We start from the raw sequence: 21466 nt of genomic DNA, 5'->3' as shown, positions 1-21466 counted from the left end.
TTTTAAACTGAGGTGCCAGAAAAAATCCATCCTCAACCAAGATGCTGAAAACAGCAAGGAAATGTGCTTGTATTTATATTTGAAACTTGATCTGTATTAAATAATTAATTATTAAACTATTTGTCATTGGCTGAAATGTTACATTCTCTAGTCAAAGCATAACTTCAATGAATTGTCATTAGAGTATCTCCTTCCCCTTGTAGATTTCCCAAGGAATTAGACATCCTAGTTGTGTGCTGTTGAGCATGTTCCCAAGCACAGGCTTTCTACAAAAGAGTTTTAGTAGCACCTATGAATCAGACACATATTTTCAATCAAGATAGTACTGCAAAAATATTCTTGTTTCAATACAATTAATATTTTCTTAAAGTTCCAGAACTATTATTTTGAAAATGAGCATTTGTATAAATTCTAATCACAGACATGATCACTTGTTAAAAGTGTGAGCAAAGAACAAGCTGAAACTACACAGATCCAAAAACAGTTTTGTAAAACCCTGTCTATGAACTCTGTCCGAAACTGAAAGGATACTTTCTGAAGAAACAGTTTAAACCCCAACTGTTACTCTGTCTTTCAGCTGCCTCATTATTTGATATAATTCTATGACCAATGAGTACAAGAACATTTATAAATCCCCATAGATTTTAGACGAAAAGTATCTCAATTTGCTTGCACTAGTCAACCATCTCTTCTGCTCAGGAAACAGCAGTTACTTTCACAGAAATGTTGTTGGGTTAGGATATCTTATCATGACAGGATAATGTGGTATGAAAATGCTTCAAATTAATATGATTAATTTGATTTCAGAACAAAATTGTTTTATCTGGTTTACTACAATACATTTATATATACATTTCCTCTCTCTGAGGAAGAAAAAGTTTAAAGCAATTGTTCTAACAGAAATCTTAGGACAGTATCCTTTTACTAAATTTAGATTTAAAGACATCTCATATTCCATAAATATTTCATGGGGCATTTTACAAAGAAAACATGACATTAGTTTACCAGCCTTCAACTGTACAAGCAATTACTGGAGTTATTACCCACTACACCTAAAACACATGAGGGCAAACAACCAAGTCTACAAGTATTTTTCTTGGAACTACAAGCTCATCATTCTATCCATTACAAATGAATAAAAAATAAGAAATATTAAAGGAGTTCAAAATTTCTATGTATGTATTATTCATTTTTGATACAGCTGTTATTTCATTGAAGTTACTATAAATGGCTACATGAAGTGATGGCCTGCATGAGCAACTCCATGATAGATATGATAAACTAGATTTACATGTTCTATGTTGCTATAACATAAATTCCTTGGCTATTTTAACTATACAAAGCTGGAAGATTCTTTCAAAAGCATAGATGCAAAGAACTCCAGCTCCCCCAACAGCATGTTATAATACAGGCAGTACATATAGAAAATAGCTTTAACAGAGGGCTTGTTATTACTATGGCAACCACAGCAACTGGTTTTCAAAATGAGTAATAGCTCTGTTAGGCACTTCATTAATTTTTTTTTAATCAAACACGGCCCTTAATCTTCTCAATGGAACAAAGAGTTATTCTGAATGCTGCAGGAACAGGAAATAAAGTCCAATGCACCTTTGTAAATACAGGGTAAGGTCCTTTTCAGAACCTTTGCTAGAAAAGAGTAGGAAAGTACATCTTGTCTGCTATTTCACATAAAAAGTCAGAGAAGCAGAAGCAGATGAGGTTGGTGTTAGAAGGTACAAGAAAGCAAATGATTAGGAAAACTAAGGCTAAAGGAAGATTCTTGAAACTGCTAAGACCTGCAACAAGTGAAGCCAGTGATGGAAATGATGATAAGTAACAGAGAACAACTGTGGCAGAAGCAGATGTTGTTTTCCCTAGTTCTCCCAAAACATTCAATTTCTCTGCATCATCAACTGTTTTTATTTTTACATTAATGCCATTGAAACAGTCTCTAACTTTTCAAGCAGAACTAAGAGAAAAGCTTTTAAATCCTATTCTGAATGTTTAAAAAAATTGCAGCTATTACTGATTTAATTATGAGTCTTCACTCCAGCGGTTGCATTGGAAATATTATTTTAGTTTAGCTATACATTAGGTTCTATTATATCAAATTCCTGTAAAACGCTAGCCCTGAACCTCTAATCCACAAAAGTTTTTCTCAGTTAACTGCAAACACGCATTACATCTCCAGAGTAGTTGTCCATTGTGACTAAAACATGTGAGAGCACACCTAACTAACAATCTGCATCAGGGAGGCAGCACAGCCCAGCCTGCTCCACTATGATTACCTCCCCAGACAAGTTTTACATACATCTTCCAGTTCTGGGCATGCTGCTAATGAAGTAACAGTGACTTATGCTCCTATTTTATTAATAGTGAAAGACATGCTGGCAAGAAAACCTCAAGGATTAATTATACTTCCTTGAGCCTTCGTAAACTGACTTACAAGTCAGTTGTATGTGCCACTCATTACAATATGTACATTGCTAATCTTGATGTCCAAAAGCTTCAGGACTCGCAGGATGTTCAGAGTTCCCAGTAGTCTTGTTGGTGACATTCCTGGTAAATTCCTCCCGTCACAAAGTCTGCAAGACATCATGGGAAGAGGCAAAGCTGCTCCCTCGGTCTATAACTTCAACAGAGAACACTGAACCTCTCACCCAAGTCTATTTAACTGGATAATACAGATTTCACCAAGTGTAAGTTCAGCTTTAATGATGCTATCAGGTAAGGAAAGGAGACAGCACATCAAAAACAAAAAGCCATACAAACACAAAAACTACAAGAACATCTCATCATATAGTACCTCTCTTCCTCCCAGCTCATCCAGACTAAAATACCCCTCTTCACTTTATTGCTCACCACATGGCTCAGACTCACAGACTGTTTTTGAACACCTGAGCACAAATCAGTACAATGATCTCCTAAAAATTCTGCTAAAACTTTAACTGACACAAAAACACCCTTTTAATTAATCAATCTTGCAATTTGGAACAGAATGCTGTCTAACCCCATTTATTTTTCTATGATCAGTTAGTGGTAACTATCAAGGCAATTTTGTGTGTGCACAGGAATTTGAATGATAATTTAGGCTTTTTTTTTTTTTTTTAACAGTAACCCCTTCACATCAGCTGAACTTAGGGTCCCACTCTAATGTTCTACATCCAAATCCACTTGGAAACACACATAGAACAGAACTCCGCTCTTCCTTAATGGAGCCATGAGTATAACGTGGGAGTTTTAAGGACTGTGCTAAGAGCACATTTCTTTTTGAGCGGATCAGTAATTTTAACCTGAAATGTTCACTGTGGACTACCACACAAAAAGAAACAGCTTACTCTCTAAGCTATTTTGATGCATTTTCATACTAACAAAAATCACATAGATCTTCAATTTATAGGCAAGAAGTCCAGAACCTCAGAACCAGGGCTCATCTGTGTCATTCACAATGCCTCTTATCCATTTTATTAATCTGAGTCATACTTGAATACCAAAACTCTTAACCAAAAAAAAAAAGGGAAAGCTTTAGGGTACAGGCTCCTTTTTCCAAACTGAGAAAAGGGAAAGATTATCTTGTTTATTAATAGGAGCTCCAGCTGTTCAGTCTTACTCTTTTTTTCTTTCCGTCAATAAAAACTTAATTCAATGATAGGTGGTGCTTGGAACACAGTAAGGAGTCTTCGCTCAAGTCAAAATTAACAAATCCTTGTTAAAAGATAACTATATTAATCTACATTTTTTCTACTTGAAAAAATTTGATTCCAACTACAGTTCTTCTGTAAGGCCTTTGATACAGACCCCCACAACATCCTTGCCACTAATACTGGAGAGATTAGTTTGAGGGATGGGCTATTAGACGGATATGGGCACACAGTCAGCTCCCTATCCAAGGGGTTACAGTCAATGGCTCAACTCCAAGTGGAAACCAGTAACAAGTGGTGTCCCACAAAGGTCCACACTGGGGCCAATACCATTCAGTATCTTCCTCGATGATGTTGACAGAGGGATGGAGTGCACACTCTAACGTGGCAGATGACACCAAGCTGTGTGATGCAGTGGATTTGCTGGAAGGAGTGGATCCCATCCAGAGAGACATGGACAGGCTTAAGATGTGGGCCCAGCAAACCCCAAGAAGGTCAACAAGGGCAAGTGTAAGGTCCTGTACCCGTACTGGGGCAATCACTAGAATCACTAGAATCAGCACAGGTCTGGAACTACTATGTCAATCAAGGATCTTAAAAAAGAATGTAAATACATCCTGAAGAGACAAACTATGCAAAATCTTCTCAAAATTGTTTCAAGAATCTATTATTATCTAGTTACAATGAAAAACCATAAATTACATTGAAATATTCCACTAGAACAGTAATCAGAATAAATGTTTACTATTACATGAAAATACAAGTTATGAGACCAACCCACAGGAAACAGGAAGACAAAACACTAATCCTGCAAAAAGTAACTAAAAAAGGAATCGCTTATGGATATTTAGCATTCATTTCTTTCAGAAGATTCTGGATTTAAAAAAAAAAATGTTACAAAGTCTACTGGTAGAATACTGCCCTTTTTTATTAATTTTTTTTATTAGCTAAATAGGAAAGCATGTTTTGTAGGAAAAAAGCTAACTAGAACAGAACAAGAATCAGAGAGGACGCCTCTAGGTGATAATAATTTGAAAAGACAGATATGACTAATGGCACATCACACGAAGCAGCAGTAGGACACGTTCACTTTATACTATATATCAACAAACTGAAAGGAGAATAAGCCCTCACATGATCAACTACAAGTAACTCACAGCTGCAGGAGGCATTAAAATTCTAAATGACATGGATGTAGTAGGAGCACAGAGATAAATCACTGTGTAGCTCAGTGCAGATAAATTAATGAAGCTGGGAACAAAATTAATCAAGTTCATTTCAATTAATGCATTTTGTAAAGTTATTGAAACTTTTCAATAGCACCAGTTTGGCAAGCAATTTTACAGGACATAACAGACTGCTGTTACAGAATACTAGATTTATGAGCCATAAGTGAAAGAAAAGGTAATTACTATGTTAGATCAGGTTTAATATAAATCTAGAATGAATGTGACCATGAATAGGAAAATCCTACTTTTCAAGTTGCTGCAACAATACATAAAGACCACTGTGATGGGAAAAAGAGATGTCTAACAAGTTTTCTTTCTGAATTTAACTTCTAGAGAACCACTCCTGAATTCTGTTATTATAGTACACAGAAACAACCAGCTATTGTTATGAGATAATCTGAGATTACAGCGTTTTTAATTCCTGTAGAATTTCTAATTCAGTTTTGCTACCATCAGATTAACCATAAATTCAGCTATTCTTTACATGCTCTGTAAGACTTCACAACATTATCTTACTTCCATAGCAAAGGACTAGCTAAGAGACAGCACCCAACTCAGCAGCTAGTAGTACTCTCTGAAAAGGTTTTATTTTTTAGGATTTGGTTAGAAGGAGGAAGAGAAGTAGATGAGTTTAAAAAAAAGTACAATGAAAAGTGCTCTTGAATGTGTACAGCAGCAGGAGTAAATTTAAGACGGGAATATTTTACAATTTTCGCAGGTGCTTTTACAGGCCTTCTATTCTTTTTATCAAGGTAGTATGCAAAAACTTCTATATGTTATTTTATTCAATTCAAGATTTGTCATGACTAAGTAGAAAAAAAGTCATCTTAACATGCAAAACAGTTTTACAACTTAAGAAATTAGTTGGTTTCACTCTGAAATAATTAAATACATGTGTTACGTTGCATAACAGTAGCATTACAATGTTATGAAGCTTTATTAAACCAAGAGAACATAGTACACCAAGCTTACCACTGGTTATTGTCTGACTCAAATAAACATGTTTCTCACATCCAACTACACACTCATTAGCCATACATGTGTAAAAAAGCAGAAAAATTGTTGATTTGAAGATAAAGAAGGAGTTAAGCACGTGCTTTCATCACCTAATTTTTAAATTGATATTAAAAATCCAGCATACATCTGCTGTGCTGAGGTTGCAAGTATGCAGTAACTTGTTCGTTGCTTCGTCAAATTTTATCAACAGTCTGCTTACACCGTGTTTGCACAGTAAACAGCTCCCTAAAACATTGTACAAGATTACTAAAAAACACAAGTTTAATACGTTTAATAGAATTAAACTTTAATGGGAAACCTGATAGACACAGCAGAACTGTTTCTCTAATATGTACAAAGCAGTCTGTTGAAGGAAAGAGAAATTTCTTCTCAGAAACATTCCCCCCACGCTGCTTTGTTAAAGTTCTGTGCCCTCCTCTTAAAGCAAGCAACTGTTTGCACAAGATTCTGCAAGCCCATCTTCATTCAGTAATGCAAGGTCCATTACAAGGAAAGACAAGGCCTGAAATTAAGTAAGTCTACATCGAAATGATTGCAAGTCAAGCATAAGCACAGGCTGATTGCACAAAACTACTGTGAATTATTCCGGCTGAATAACCTGGCATGCAGTACCAGGAGCAGGAAGCTCTGCAGACACACAGACCCTACAGTCTACTCTGTAGCTGCCTCCTGAACTCAGCTGTACTACTGACAGTCCCACCCTGCTTCCAGAACGTGCACCCATCACCTCACACAGGGGTCAGTCCTCAAGTCCCCCTCCAACCAAAACTGTTTCTTACAATAGCCTCCTTCTACGAGCCCACATTTCTTGCAGTAACTATTTCCACAAGTTCATAATATCCAACCTGTGGACCAAACCCAACTCCAAAATCTGTAAGTAGTCTCCAATGGCTAAAATAATCTTCACTACCAAATTTATACACATAATCCATCTTTCTGAGAGTTTTCTTGTGAAAGAACACACTCTTTCACAACCTCTAGTTGACATACAAGACTAAAATTGCATTTTACACTGTCTTTATAAGATAATGATTATTCAAGTGTGACTGAAAGGATTTCAACGTCATTTGTGTTACTTTGTATTCATAGTCAAAGTTGATTTCTCACATTATGATAAAAGTCTTCAGTTGAAAATGTGTGTGATATGGCTACAGTTCCACAGATTACCTTACTTTTATTTTGCTTTGAAAGCACTTGCTACATAATCTATTTCAACAATATGCAAAACTGTATCAAGGAAACAAACACAATAGAAATACTTTACTTCTGTTACTTCTACTTCCAAGCAAAACCAAGCCTAATACTTGCAGAAATGAACAGAAATATTTACAAAAATGTCTACAAGACTTACTAACTCAATTCATCATGACAAACAAAGCCCAACTATTTATGGCTCTAACACAAAACAGACCCACACATATGACATCACCACACACACACAGAATAAGCCAGTTGCAACAGAATAGCCACCTATCTCTACATTACTTACATAACTTTTAGCTTGGAGCCTATTACCTACTTTCTACCTTAGTACATTTCCAGTATTGTTCTGAAGAAAAACAGGAAAAAAAACCACAAAAACCACCCCAACAACAAATTAAAAAACCCACACACGACCTGCAACAGTCTCCCAGGCTACTGCTGTCATTACAAGTCAAGAATACTTTTTAAACATAATCTTCATTGTAGCACAGAGCTAAACCAAACATCTTCCAAAAATGCAGACATTAAAAATGCACACAGACATGCACACACCAGATTCTGGTGAATTGTGCATATGGCAATAAGCACATACATGTTTACATATGTATATATGTGTACACACACTTTCTCTAATATATACCAATAATAAGGTCTAAGCACTACCATCATATATGATCTACTCCTAAGAGCTTTGTGATCATCAAGAGTTTGCATGTCATCAATAAGGAATTTATTGCTTTCAATAAAAAAAATCATGTATTACCTGTATATAAATATACATGTATATATATATATATATGTGTGTGTGTGTGTGTGTGTACACATATGTATGATTGGACATATTCCAGATACAAAAGTCAAAATATCTGCATCAACAAATCAAAACTGGGTATAAAATTCTATTCACACGACTTCAAACTGTACTCATCAGTTTGCACACCAATAGAAAGAACAAGCTTCCTATAAACAGATGTAGAAAAGGCATTATTTAGTGGTTTGTACAAGAAATAATATTGAGAGCTTATTAGATATTTTTCACACTTTAATATCAAGGAAACATACTCACATTTCACTTTCCTACATATATTTCAGTGTGAGATGTATAAAGTTCAATAGGGAAAAAAAAAAAAACAAACCCAGTTTGTTTAAATAGCATTGACTAAATTCACCACAAGCAGGGTGACTGCACTGCTAATAAAAGAGGAAATTTTCTTCCAAAATTATTTTACTTTAATCCATAAATCTGATTTATTGGTAAAGTATTCCCAACTAATTAGACAGCAAAAGTGAAATGGATAGGTTTAAACTAAACTCTGTCTTTCCTCTGATTTTGCAACCTTATGTAACAAAGATTTCTACTGTTAAAATATTCTTAAGTTATGAGTTTTCATGTTGGTCAAAATCACAAAGGTCATAACATCTGTTAGATCAAAGGGCTAAAAAGTGATATTTGATTATTATTTTCAAGTTTATGTAAAATATGTTTTAACACCTCCTTTTATTCACAGTTGCATTTCATATGAATGTCCTATAACTCACTGAAGTGCTAAATCTCATCCAGTTGGGATAGTTTCCATAGTTGTACTTTCCTAGCATCAATCTGACAATAAGACACAGCATAGGAAAAAAAAAAAAAAAGCCACAACTCAGACTGTGTTATATTGAAGAAGCCCCATGACAATGACCAGGCAAACAAGCAATTTCTATCTCTTCCAGTAAGTTCCCTGCAGGTATCTTCTAGAATGGTCTACCTCAAAGACACTTCCTTTATTCATTATTTTGCCCTAAACTCCTAATCACCAAGTTCTCCAAATGCAGTGTACTAATTCTACTTCAGATTTTCACTTGGGATACAAAGCCATTTGATTCTGTGATACCCTCTCAGCACTTGTATTGACTATTCAGCAGCTAAAATCCAGTATACAAAGGGAACAGTCAAATTATGTGACAATACATTTGTTTTCTCATTGACTTGTTGTCAGCATTCACAGATGAGACACAGAACTACTGTAATCAGCCTGTGAACATGAAGAAAGCACACTGAGTAGACAAGCAGTAATACTTATATGCCTCATCGTTTTTCATTCCTATTTATTTCCAAGCACGAAAATAACTCTTATATTCCAAACTGTTCTGTTATCAGGCATTAACAATAAACACCACTAATTATACTTTGGGTTTTTTTCTACAGAGATTAATCTAGTAGGAAGAAATAATGTGAGAAAGAATAAGAAGCCATCAAACACCCTAGGTATTAGCAAGATGTATGCAAATCACTTATTAAAAGCATGAGTACTAAAAGCTTACAAAAGAAAGAATAATACTGAAAGACCAGTTCTCAACGTTGAAAGGATTAGATTCTAAGCAAACCATGGCAGGAATCAAACTAGATCAAACAGGAAAATTCTATAGCTTAAAAATAATTTAGATGTAATTCACAGGTCCTATAAGAAACACTCACCAAGATCTGTATTTGGGCCAGCAAGTAGCTGCTTAAATTTGTCTAATCGAGATGCTTCTCTCTCAGTTAATGCAGGAGTAACTGAGGCGCTGTAGTCTGCCATTCCACTTGTCAAGGGAGGTATGGAAGTTTGTGGAAGTGACTGTGATCTCTGCATGGAAGAATTTTCACTAGCATTATCTGAAGGGAAAAAGAAGCATAGCAGTTAGCCTCAGCCAGTGAGAAGACTACTAATCAGTTGAACTTAATTTGTAAATTTAAAATAGAATTCTGTTTTGAAAAATGCAGACTCAAGTATAGCAGAAGTTTGGACTTCAAATTACTAGGATTCAGCAGAAAGAGCATTTCTCTTTGAAGCAGTATTCCACAATTAAAATACATCAATTAGAGATCATATTAATAGCAAGGCTAATGGATTTCTAAAATCTCTGTGTTACTAAAAGCTGTTTTCATTCTCCTTGCCATCCTTAAAAAAGAAATAAAACAAACTAACAGTCTTTGGGGTGGAATGTCTTGGTGTGACTTTATTATGTGTACCCCCTATCGCCTGCTCTATGCCCAGACATGAATCCTGTGTCCTTTTCTGTAGCTTTAAGGCAGACCTTTAAGAGAGAGTGGGGGGAAGCCGGTGGAATTCTTTTGGGGCTGCGTTCGAAACACAGATAAGCTTGCTGGCTTCTCCTGCCCGGCTGCTCACCTCAGCTCTCTGCAGCAGGGAAGAGAGTGGCATTCTCCTGCTTTCTAGCTAGCTTTTTGTTCGTTAGATAAAGCAAGGAGTTTTCCTGGAACGTCCATTTCTTCTTCTTCTTCTCGTCTGGACTGTCCAACACCACCAAAACATCAGTCGGGAGACCTTACATCTCAGCCCAGAGGGGCCCAAGCTGACCCAGCTCCGAAGAGGACAAAGCCACACCCACAGAAAGGACTCTGAAATCTACCCAGGTTCTCTCCACAGCGAGAGGTTTTCATATTTAGCATTATTCTTTTCCTGTGCCAGCATGGTGTTTGTTAAATAAATAACTTTTTTTCCTTTCTCACTTTTGTCCAAGGAATTTTCTTTCCAAACCTGGTGGGAGAGGGGCGGCTGAAACCTGCCTTCTTTGGAGGGGATGTTCCTCCCAGAGTGTTTCCCTTAATTTGTCTCAAACCGGGACACAAACAAAAATCAACCATTGAGAAATCTTGAAATCATTGCAACTGGTTACTTTAAAGCTTATACACAAACCACGGAACAGATCACATGAGGGTGAATTTCCCAATCCACCTGCTTTTCAATATATTTTATGCAGTACTATTTTAATAACAATTTTTCAGAACAGTAGTATTACTATTAATTGCATACATCTTGGTGGATTTAACCAATAAAATACATTCAATAGTGGAACTTCCGTCCAAAATTGGAGACTTTGTAAGGCTGAAAACAAAGAAAGTTTAATTATTCTTCCCTCATATGCATTACAATTTAGTAAGGCATGCAGTCTTCCTCTCAAATGAATCACTGTATTTATTATTTATATATATACTGCAGTATTTTCCTGCAGTATTAGTAAAGGGTTGGGAAGGGTTTCCTGTCTTACAGGGGCAAATATTGTAGCTCTCATCCTTCAACTTCCAACATCTTTTTCACTTTTCAACATACCTAATGAACTCGATGTATGACCTTCGCTGACTGATTTAACAAGCCTATTATCACCACATGCAACTGAAGTCAGCTGTGCAAATTCCTCTTGTTTTTCTTCTTGTAGATGTTCTTCCTGAAATTTATGCTGTTCTTGTAGCTTGCTGTGATTCTGAATTACTTTGTGAGCTGTTTCCATGACCACTTCTGTATTTAAGTTTTCAGCAGCTATTGCTAAGAGTTCATCATCATCATCTCCAAGATCCCAAGCATCACTTGTGTTACTTTCAAACTCTTGGAAGGTGCTGACTTTCTTCAATTTCACTGGAGTTGTAGGTGGCTTTGAACCTGCTTTTATCAAGCTGTTCAAAACCAAATAAACAATATTTAGAAAACTAGTAAGGAAGCAAAACACTATGGATAGGACCAAACCCCAAACATTCATAGTTGAAACCATATAGGTAGCAAATATTTATCTCTCCCCACTCGTGTTACCACTACATCCACCCATGGTAACATACAGCTGAGGAAGTCTGAGAACAAGGGCTGTAAAAACTGACACTTTGTTGCTTTGAATAGAAGCTGAACAAATCTTTCCTTCCCTTTTCTTAAGAAAAAAAAACCCAACAAAAAACCAAACCAAAAAAAAAAAAAAAAAAAAAGACCAACCACAAAGTCACATGAAAGGATTACTACTAGAATAGCTTATAAAATAGACAGGGCACATTGCACTGCTCTTGCTTCATACATTTCTGTAGATTTCAGCCGTTTCAATACAATTGCTGTATAACAGCACAGGAGCTGTAATCAAGTCATGGTCTACTCTTAAGTCATCATAAGCACTCACACAACACAATCATTGTCATAAACAAATCAAGTCTCACCTTAAAACTCATTAAATCTATCACTCCTCCCCATTCAGGCACACCAGCATGGATTTCCTTTGGAACTTTGCTCTTCTCAGAGGAAGGATACTTCTTCTGGTTACTAGTCTGAGTGGACCCTGATCAGCTCCCAACCTTTTGCCCCTCTGTCAGCACGCAGTGTGAGATATGAACCAAGCCTCCCTAGCCTGGCACTCGATCTCACTTACAGTAATGCAGAGCAATCACATCTCCCTTCAGAACTGAGCTGAATAGGGTATAAAGTTGAGAGGATTTCTCAGTGTGTTCTCAAAAAATAGAGAAGTTACTGCCATTAACTTAATTTTGCTTTCACAGAATGGGTAAGGTGGGAAAGGACCACAGTGGCTCATTTGGCCCAACCTCCCTGCTCAAGCAGGGTCGTCCTACAGAGAATTGCACCAAAATGGTTCTAGAGTTCATTTCTGACCTCCCTGTCTTTCTGCCTGGGCTAGTTTTTCTTTTTGCTGTTAAGACAAGGCAGGCAGAACTGCAAATCAGAAAAAGTTCTTACCCAGTTCTAATGCAATGCCAGTAATAACGTTTCTTTTACGTCTTACAGGAAGTAACTTCCCTAACAGGTGCTACAACAATTACACTTTTACCTGACTTGTCATCACTGTCTAAAACAGCAAGGTCTTTCTCCAATTCTGCCACTTCAAGCAATACGCTTCCAGTTTTTTTGTTACTGGGCCTCTATACCTCCGTATTTTGAATCAATTAATCTCATTTCTTTTAATCCAGCCCTTAAGATCACACATTTCAACTGCCTCCAACTCTGTATCATCTGAAAATTAACTAGAATGTTTACTTCTTGTACTCTTCTAAAGCAGCCCTTGAAAAAAATCTAGTAGAAGCATGACGTTCTTCCAACCAAATACTTTTCTTTAGAACACTTTTTTTTTTTTTTTACTTTACCACAATTTCCCATGTATAAGGCATTACAAATAAACAACAACAGCTGGCAATCTATGTTAGCTAAGATCTGAAAGAGCTGATTTGTTCCTGCAAATATGGTAACCACCAGGAAGTCACAAAGGACAAGTCAGAACAGAGAAGTCAAGATTATGACAAAAACTGAAAAAGGAAGATTAACAATAAACTTTATAACCAACAGGAGAAAAAAAACAAGGAGACAGAGGAGACACAAAATATCTGGAATATTTAAATATTAGGTTAACTTACGTTCCATGCAATAATGGATCAAAAGGTGGATGCTGAGCTCCATACACATGTTGAATACTGAAGGAAAAGAAAGAGAGTTACCACAAAAATAATAAATATTTGGAGACTTTCTGTGTATTAAATAGTCAATAATAAACAGAATTGAAATGTTCCAACAGTTCTCTGTTTCAAAGAATTTCACATACCACTAAAAATAATGAAGCTGCAATTGAGTAATTTAATAAAAATCATAGATTTGCTAAGCAGGAACTCTTTGTGAAACCTAAGCTAACTTAGGCTATTTTATTTTTCTAACTAGGAATTAAAACGAGAAATAAGTTAACTCTGCGGTAAGAATCTACAAAAATTCTCTTCTCTGATTTCTCATTTCTTCATTTCTCTATTGCAAAAAATTAGAAATTCTCAAAGAAATATCTATAAAGATTTAATCTTCCATGTACCCTTGTCACCCAAAATCCAACCAAGCAATTCTTAACCACTACTAAAGTACAAGGATAACAAAGCTACAGAAAAATGTAGACGGTGACAGGTTAGAGAATAAAAGCCCTAGGAGTATTAAAAGAATGCTTTGAAACAAATAAGCTTCCAAAGACAGACTTATTCACTAGCCTCTAACACTACAAAACAGCATGTTATTGTGTGAAAACCAAAACTCTACAAACTAAAAATTCATTACCTCCCAGTTATAGGATATAAAATTATTTTGCAAGTAAAAAAACTCGACAGAAGACACATCAAAATTTACATGCGGCTTCATAATAGAAATTACTGCTACAGAACTCTCTAATTGCAAGAGAAATAAATCATACACAACATTAACATCTACCTAAACCTGTACTAAAAACCACATAGAAGGACACAAACATATGCTCCTGACACACCAAAACCAATCTCCAGACCATAACAATAAGTAAGTCCAACCTTAGTAAACCTGAGATAGAACCAAGCCAAAAAGACTGCAGTCATAACAGATTTTAAGAGAGTCTTAGACTTTCACAACAGGTGTAGCATTAACACCAGTGAAATTAGCCCTAATGGTGACTGAAAATGGTGGTTCATAAAAACTCTTAACGATTTTTATGTGATTCCATGGAAATAAAAAAGTCAGTCCCCCATCAGCCTTTCCACACAACCATACACCATCCTCTCCACAGCCAAGTTTCCTGCTCTACGCTCACATGACGGTCAGGTGTCACTGTCCATTTCCATACACACAGGTCCATTTCCATACACACAGAACGTGTCTTTTCCTTACACCACTCTGTGAACAACTGCAATGGAAAGCCACTCAAATACAAAGCAACAACAATCCTCTCCCTGCCATAAAAAAATAAATAAAAATGAAAAGCACATTCTCCACAGGGTCCTTGTTTTTCCACAAGCCTGCAGTTGCCTGCACATTAACTGCAACTATTTATAGACCCTCTGCAAGAGAGGGGGGCCAAAAGTGTTCTACCCTCAAGAGATTCAGCAAAGTTACAAAGAAAACACTTTAGAGGAACAATAACAGTTGGACTGAAAAAGTTAGTTTGTAACCAGAGAAACAAAACCGCTCCCAGTTAGCGCTTAGGGGTAACTGAAAATGTAAGAACGTAAATGATGAGCAGGACTATGTTGCTGAATTCAGGTAAAGAGTATAAAATACAGAGTTACTGTTCTCTGAGAACCACAAGTACACATCACTCTTACAAAAAGAACATAGAAAACTGTACTGTGAGAACAGTTTAGGGATGAGCCCAGAGTACATCACTGCTAAATAATCATCTGAACATGCATTCCCAGCCTGATGCAACAGTCAAAAGAGTTAATGTAACTCTGGGGATCTGTTCCCGGGAAAATCTTGAATTGGAGTATGTACTTGTAGCTCCTTGAAATAATACAACGACTGGTCTGCTGTTCACACTTCAGAAAGAAAGTTGAGAAATTGACAATAATTGGAAATACATAGCAGAAACTAAAGCATGTCTCTATGCCTAGAAAATTGAGTTTCCTGCAACGTATTTCTGAAATAGAATAACTTGCATCAAGTTTCAAAACAACCTAACTTGGCACTGCTGAGATCTACAAACACATTCTCCCACTCAAAATTTCCCGGTGAACACATCCCCAAGATCACGTTAACTCCTTTAACCATGGTGTCAGGCTAGAAACACACATCCAGATAATTATTTAACAACCTTTCTGATACAAGTTATCACCAACGCTTACTGACCACCAGCGATCTCACCAGACAACTGGAGGTGCCCAGCACTGGAAGGCTCCGAGCACTGAGCTAACAGAGAACCGGGTCCGAACAGTGACCGACCGGACACGGCAACGGCAGCAGAGACTCACAGAGCCTGCGAGGTCCCTTTGGACTGCGCGGCGAGGGGGCAGGAACGTGGTGTTGGGGTCCCAGCGAAGCCGGACGGGCAGAGCCGCCCCCCCTGGCCCGGCCGCGTCCAGGGGCCCGCGACACCGACCTTCCCGCGGCTCCTCTCACCTGCCCGGCACCTTCGCGCCGCTCCGCTTCCAGAACTGCTTCCTGCCCCCGTCGCTCGCCATTGCGGCGTCACCTCATCCCCCTCCGCGTTCGCGGCCCCGGCCCCGGCCCGCTCCCTCAGGCTTCACTTCCCACCATTCCCTTCCCCAGAAGCAGCACTGAGCGCCGCCATCTTGGGACGGGAAAACAACCCCGCGCCTCATTCGCCCCTCGAAGCGGCCCGGAAGTTTGAGCCAACCAGAAGTGAGATTGCTGCCGGGTGCGTCCGGTCGGGCCAATCGTAGCGAGGGGATGCTGGGGCGGACGGGGGCGGCCCCGGGAGCGGCCGCTGGGGTGGCGGCCCCGGCCCGGCCCGAAGCCCCGTCACGGAGGTTCCCGCGCGTGTTCCCCATCCAAAGCATCCCTGTACCTCAGGGGTTACTTCGCGGCTCTGCGAGGGTGACGTGTTCAGACTTTAATCCTTTTTGATTGAACCGTACAGAGCAATTCCTCAGAGTACTTCTTAGAAGTGCAAAACTCGCCTTGTAAGTGAGTGGAGACGTTAACTGAGGATCGGCGGGCATCGGTTTATTACAAAATCCATCACATTTTTTCTGCTTTATCTTTGTACAATTATTTCCAATTATCAACCAATTAGTGGGGTAAGGGGGCTTTAAGCTTCCTTTCTTTTAAAGCTCTCCAATCGTTGTACCCACTTTATTTAAGGCTTTGAGGTGGTACAAGATTGAGGGGTTTTATTAGTAACTGTAGACTTCCCAGCATTTCTGATCCGAGGATACCTCACTTCTGCCAAGAAAATAAGTATGGTTTTATGTTGTTCTTTGGAGTATGCTCCTTAGAAAACAGTGCTGAGTGACAGGATTTTTTTGCTGCATCTCAATGCAATTTAGCATATAATTTAATATATCAACAATGGTTTGGGGAACATCCTGCCACAATTAAGCCAAAAAATTGGCATGTAGTGTAAGACCTGATCTACAGTGCAACGTTTGTTCTTTAGTATGTATTTCATGTGTAAGTTACTGCTTAAGAATTAAAAAGAAGAAAAAAAGTTTTCTTCCTGCTTTGGGATTTACTTTAGTAGTTGCCTTTGATTCCATGATGATTTTTTGCCTTTTCTTTTGTACCCCTTTTATACCTTTTTACAACTTCTGTATTCTTAGTGCTTTTTGCCTTCATTCTTGGACTTGTTTGTCAAGCTAGGAGACGAAACATGTTAGAAACTTCGGAGTTAGGGATCAAAATGCCCCCAGACCCCAAGGTCCTCTCCAGAACATATTCTGTAAACTAAGATAGAACCATCCAGGGGAAGGTTCCTCGGGGGAGGGGGCTCACTTGAGCCTCTCATTGGGGAATTTTTGATAGACATGCTATTTAGTAAGACCTATAATGTAATACCAGATCTTTTGGGGGTGGGCATTGCGGTGTGCATTTTGGTGCATTCGACCTGGATGTAGTGCACCTAAGGATCCTTAAAATAAATACCAAGGTAAAATCCCTTCTTCCCTTCTAACCGTGTATGCCTCTTGATTTTAAGACCAGGATAAGGCATCAGTTGCTGGCAACCACGAAGAGACACTAAAGACCTTGAGACTCACAGTCTTGGGTTGAAACACATCTTGCTTTGCCTCTCTCTCTGCCGGCAAACTACAGAGGGGCTGGCCTAAGATCTGACAAAAATGAAATGTTTTGCAGATCTTGCTAGATCACCGTCCACAGGTGAAAGGTGTAATTTCAACGCCATTTACAGATTTATTTGCTGTAAGTAGTATCATTTTCTCCATTTGTGTTCTTTAGGTAGGATTCCTCTTACAGATTCTGGACCTTGAGTATCATCAGCATTAATGGAAAATAAATGTAATATGATCTATGTCTGTTAGCTGAAGTGAAATGAAACCTGCAAAGTCATGACTGGAACTTTGCTTGGTCACAGCTAGGTAAATTTAAATTATACTCGTTGCTGTTAGAATACAAAAATGAGGTGTTTCACTTGTGACAAAAGTGATCAAAATCAAAAGTGATTTATCAAAAAAGTGATAAGTCCATAAAACATACATTTCATCTTTAGCATTAATATGGATGTTAAAACCATGTTTCAGTTATTTTTATTTGTTCATTGTTGGTATTTATCAAAGGGGAGCGTAGTTAGATTCAGCCTAGATAGCCTGAGCCATCTGTCATCCTTATGACAGTTGACCTGAATCCTGAAGTGACACCATTAAACTTTTGTGTCAGTCTGGTGCAGCCATGTGGAACTTCTTGTTCATTTAGCAGTGGAGGTTTTGCTGAGTTACATAATCAGGTCAGTACAAGGTTAATTGTATTATTAATATTTCATTATATTAAGTATATGTTACCTTGTGCCTAAATTTTTAATGTGTTGCAGAATTTTGTGCTGGAAACGACTGACTGTTGCATGGATTGTTCCCATGCATAAATCTGAGGTGCAAATGGGGCTACATTTGTATAAAGAACTGCAAGTGCTTCTACTGTGAAGGGCTGCTGCCAGTTTTAGACCTGTGGAATAAGTCCTACAGAGCCGGCTGCTGTTGACTTTCAAGAAGGCAAGGACACTGTTTTCATTCCTTTTCCATTCATTTTCATATCTTCTCCTTATCCTGAATTTTATTTTATCCCTGACACAGAACTGTGTTGCCAAGGTTCTGGAGATGCAAGGGATTTGGAAGGAGGAACCTTTCAACACATCCTCAAGTAAGTTAGGTGCAATTCTTTATGCCCACCACTCAAGGTGATCTGGCCACAAAGAGTGTGTCCTTGAAGAGGGCTTACAATATGGTACTGGTTGAGTATCCCAAGAAGGTAAGTTCACAGCTGTGGAAGGAGAATTTGGTCTGAGCACATATTTTAACAGTGTTTCTGCTTAACTTTTCTGGTTACACAAATGTAGCATGGACAGCTGAGGGTGTGCACAGGTTCCACTGTCAGTTTCTTTACGTTTGAGGAGAGCTGCGAGTGTCCAGGTGCTGACATTCAAGGAGTAGCAACAACATTGCAGTCACAGCTGGGACTCACCTACTGCAGCTGGTGAGCACAGTCTTCAAGAACACCCAAACATCCAAACCAGTTGTTTCAAATCTGCACAGCTGTATTAACTAGGCTTTGCTTCACAGGGACTGCAGTAATATTTCAGATACCATTTGAATAGGGATTTTTGTTATTCCAGAACAATAAAAAAATATTAAAATGCCTACTGTAGTATTTGCTTTGTTTCATGCAAATCGTGTGCAAGAACTTATAGTTAGGAAGAGATCTGTTGCCAGTGTGGTCAAATAATGTATTGAGCTACAGAGAGTTTGTAGACTTCTTTCTTTTTCCTTTTCCTCCCTTTTTTTTTCCTTTTGAAATTTTCTTTTTTTTTCCCTTTGCATTCTTTTTAACTTGAGCATTTTTTAGAATCAGGTAACTGCATACAGTTGGTGACTGTTACTGAGGATGCTCAGGAAGTTTCGGTATGTTCTAAAATGTACACATGTATCCATGCTCTTGGCTGGTCAAAATGAGGAGTGTTGTAGCTTGCACTAGCAGTGTTTTGAACAAAGAAGGCACAGAGATGTTATTTAGTGTGATAGCTATGCATCTATGTGGACATTCAGTTTTGGTTTTAGCTCATCTATTCTGGAAAGCTTCTGCTGTGCTGGTGTGGTTACACAGGTAGACTTCTCTGTGGAGGTGCAGTGTGCCTTGGAAAAAAGTTTTTCTGACGACAGATGTGAGAGTATAGATTGATGCTAAACATAATTAACTAAGCTGACAACAGCACTCCCCTGCTAGCTTCGCTGCACTCAGACCAGGAGGATTTGCTGATAAAGTTGTATAAGCTGGGGAGTGCTTTCTCATGCTGATCCTTACACTGCTGTGTCAGCGACATGCTGCAATGTTGATGCAACTGCAAGGTGTGGCTTAAACTCACTGTACAAGCTGACAAGGCCACGTGTCATGCATTTTTTCTCTTTGCTTTAATCAATAAGGAAAAAAATTAAAGAGAATTCAAATGAGACACTTCCATGCTGAAGAATTATTTTATGCGCATTTTTACTGCTCTAACAAACTAGTGGAAATTCTTCTGAAGCACACAAGGCTTTCTGTGGTTGCTGGTCACTATATTGTCTGGTCCGTGGGCATCCCTTTCTACCAAGCCATTGTCTCCATGTACTTTATTGTAAATACCATGGAAGAAACAGTTCTTTAAAGTAAAATTGAGCAAATAGAGTGAAGTTACGAAGCAAGCTAACCCAAAACCAGAGTTCAGGTAGAATCAGAGAGAGGAAGACAGCAGTTATTCTTGGGTAGAAAACAATCCCAGAGTGTACACTACTTGGTACTTGGACAAAAAGATACAAGGCAAGGTAAGATAAAAGGAATAAGCATTCAAGTAGAACCATGCAAGAGAGAAAACAGGGATGTTAAAGAAGAGGGATAAGCAATAGCTACATTCAAGGTTAGATATGGTCTGGCAAATCACATAGTCACAAAACCTCTTTCAGGGCAGTGCAATTTTTCTCCAGAAAGTTGGAGAGGAAAAAAGAGAGAAAAAATCAACGTGAGAGAGTAATGGCCAAGAGGAGTCATCATTGAAGACAAGTCATCACCATAGCATTTTGTAACTTTTTCTGTGTAAGTGGCCCTTCCTATTGCACATGAATTGAAAAAGTTTCTGAAAATAATAGCAGATTTGCCAAAATACATTTATACTGGTAATGCACATGTATGGAATCGTGCTCACTCACACTATATTCAGTATCAGTGACAGAAGGCTGTGAGAGAGAATAAATAAATAAATACATGCTGGTTTGGGGTAAATGTCTCTTGTTTCTCTGTCTAGAAGTGTGATTGATGTGGGTAGTTTTCAAAACTTGTCTCATTCACTAAAATATTAGTGACAGTGCTCATGTTGACATTTCATGCATTTTAGGTGAAGGTTTTTAGCTTTACTTTTGTCTGTGTCCACACATCAACTGACATAGCCTGCTGGGTGTAGCCTGGAGCTGCACTCTGTGTCCAAGGACTGCTGCTCACTGGCAGCCCAGTGGATGGAAATGCTCTTTCCTGAAGTCTGATGCAATATGCGGTTAAGGCTTAAATGACTCAGAGAAAGAAAGACGCTTTTAAGTGGAAGTACTGGGTAGAAGACAGAGAAGTTGGCAAAAGCAACAGGTCCTTTTTCAAACATATTTCTAGTTCCTTGAAATTCCACACAATTATGCCTCCTGTATGTACAGCGAGTGTTTAAACATAGCATTGCGGCATGACAGAACTTCAAACACAGAGTAATAAATCAATGTGTATTTGGCTCTAAGCCATGATCATTCTCTTCTGTTCATTGTTGAGAGAAACTTACTTTCTTTAAATTATATAGTTTATATCCGTTTCTGAATTTCACATTCAACTTACTATCAGAACAAGGAACATTAGTTTATGTTTCTTGGAGTTAAAAGATCTCAAGATTTTGGGAGAGCTTTAGAGATGCCAGGAGACCTGCTTAGTACTGTGAGTTGATGAGGAAATAGGCAATACCCTTTCTCCAAGATCAGTAAGACTAGACAACTCTTTGGAACAGACGCAGAACCCACCCCCACACACACATTTGTTTTTAATGGCAAATTATAACAAATAGCAAAGCTATTGCTTTAGTCTAAAAACTGGACGTGTAACAGGACAGAATGTAAAAGATGTATCTAGAGCTTTGCTGAATCTACAAATTGGCTCA

General features: G+C 38.1%; 1 protein-coding gene and 1 long non-coding RNA gene across 3 annotated transcripts in view; one reads left to right on the top strand and one right to left on the bottom strand.

The window, feature by feature from the left end:
* TBC1D22A (TBC1 domain family member 22A) overlaps window positions 1–15930 on the bottom strand; it is a 145807-nt gene extending 129877 nt beyond the window's left edge. The window contains exons 1-4 of the mRNA XM_010395583.2: window positions 15739–15930; window positions 13257–13313; window positions 11191–11531; window positions 9552–9731 (exon numbers count right to left, since the gene is read on the bottom strand). Of these exons, the coding sequence (XP_010393885.1) occupies window positions 9552–9731; window positions 11191–11531; window positions 13257–13313; window positions 15739–15800 (640 nt within the window). The 5' untranslated portion in view covers window positions 15801–15930. The remainder of the gene's footprint in view (window positions 1–9551; window positions 9732–11190; window positions 11532–13256; window positions 13314–15738) is intronic.
* LOC104686849 lies at window positions 15901–18945 on the top strand. 2 transcript variants are annotated; one of them, XR_002044646.2, is made up of 2 exons: window positions 15901–16262; window positions 17434–18945. It is a non-coding gene; the product is annotated as an uncharacterized LOC104686849 (long non-coding RNA). The 2 variants fall into 2 exon arrangements; XR_002044645.2 differs by having other exon boundaries at window positions 17276–18945.
* The last annotated feature ends 2521 nt before the right edge of the window (window positions 18946–21466 follow it).

Source organism: Corvus cornix, chromosome 1A, assembly GCF_000738735.6.
Source record: "Corvus cornix cornix isolate S_Up_H32 chromosome 1A, ASM73873v5, whole genome shotgun sequence".
NCBI lineage: Eukaryota > Metazoa > Chordata > Aves > Passeriformes > Corvidae > Corvus > Corvus cornix.
This window is presented reverse-complemented; position numbering and strand designations above follow the sequence as displayed.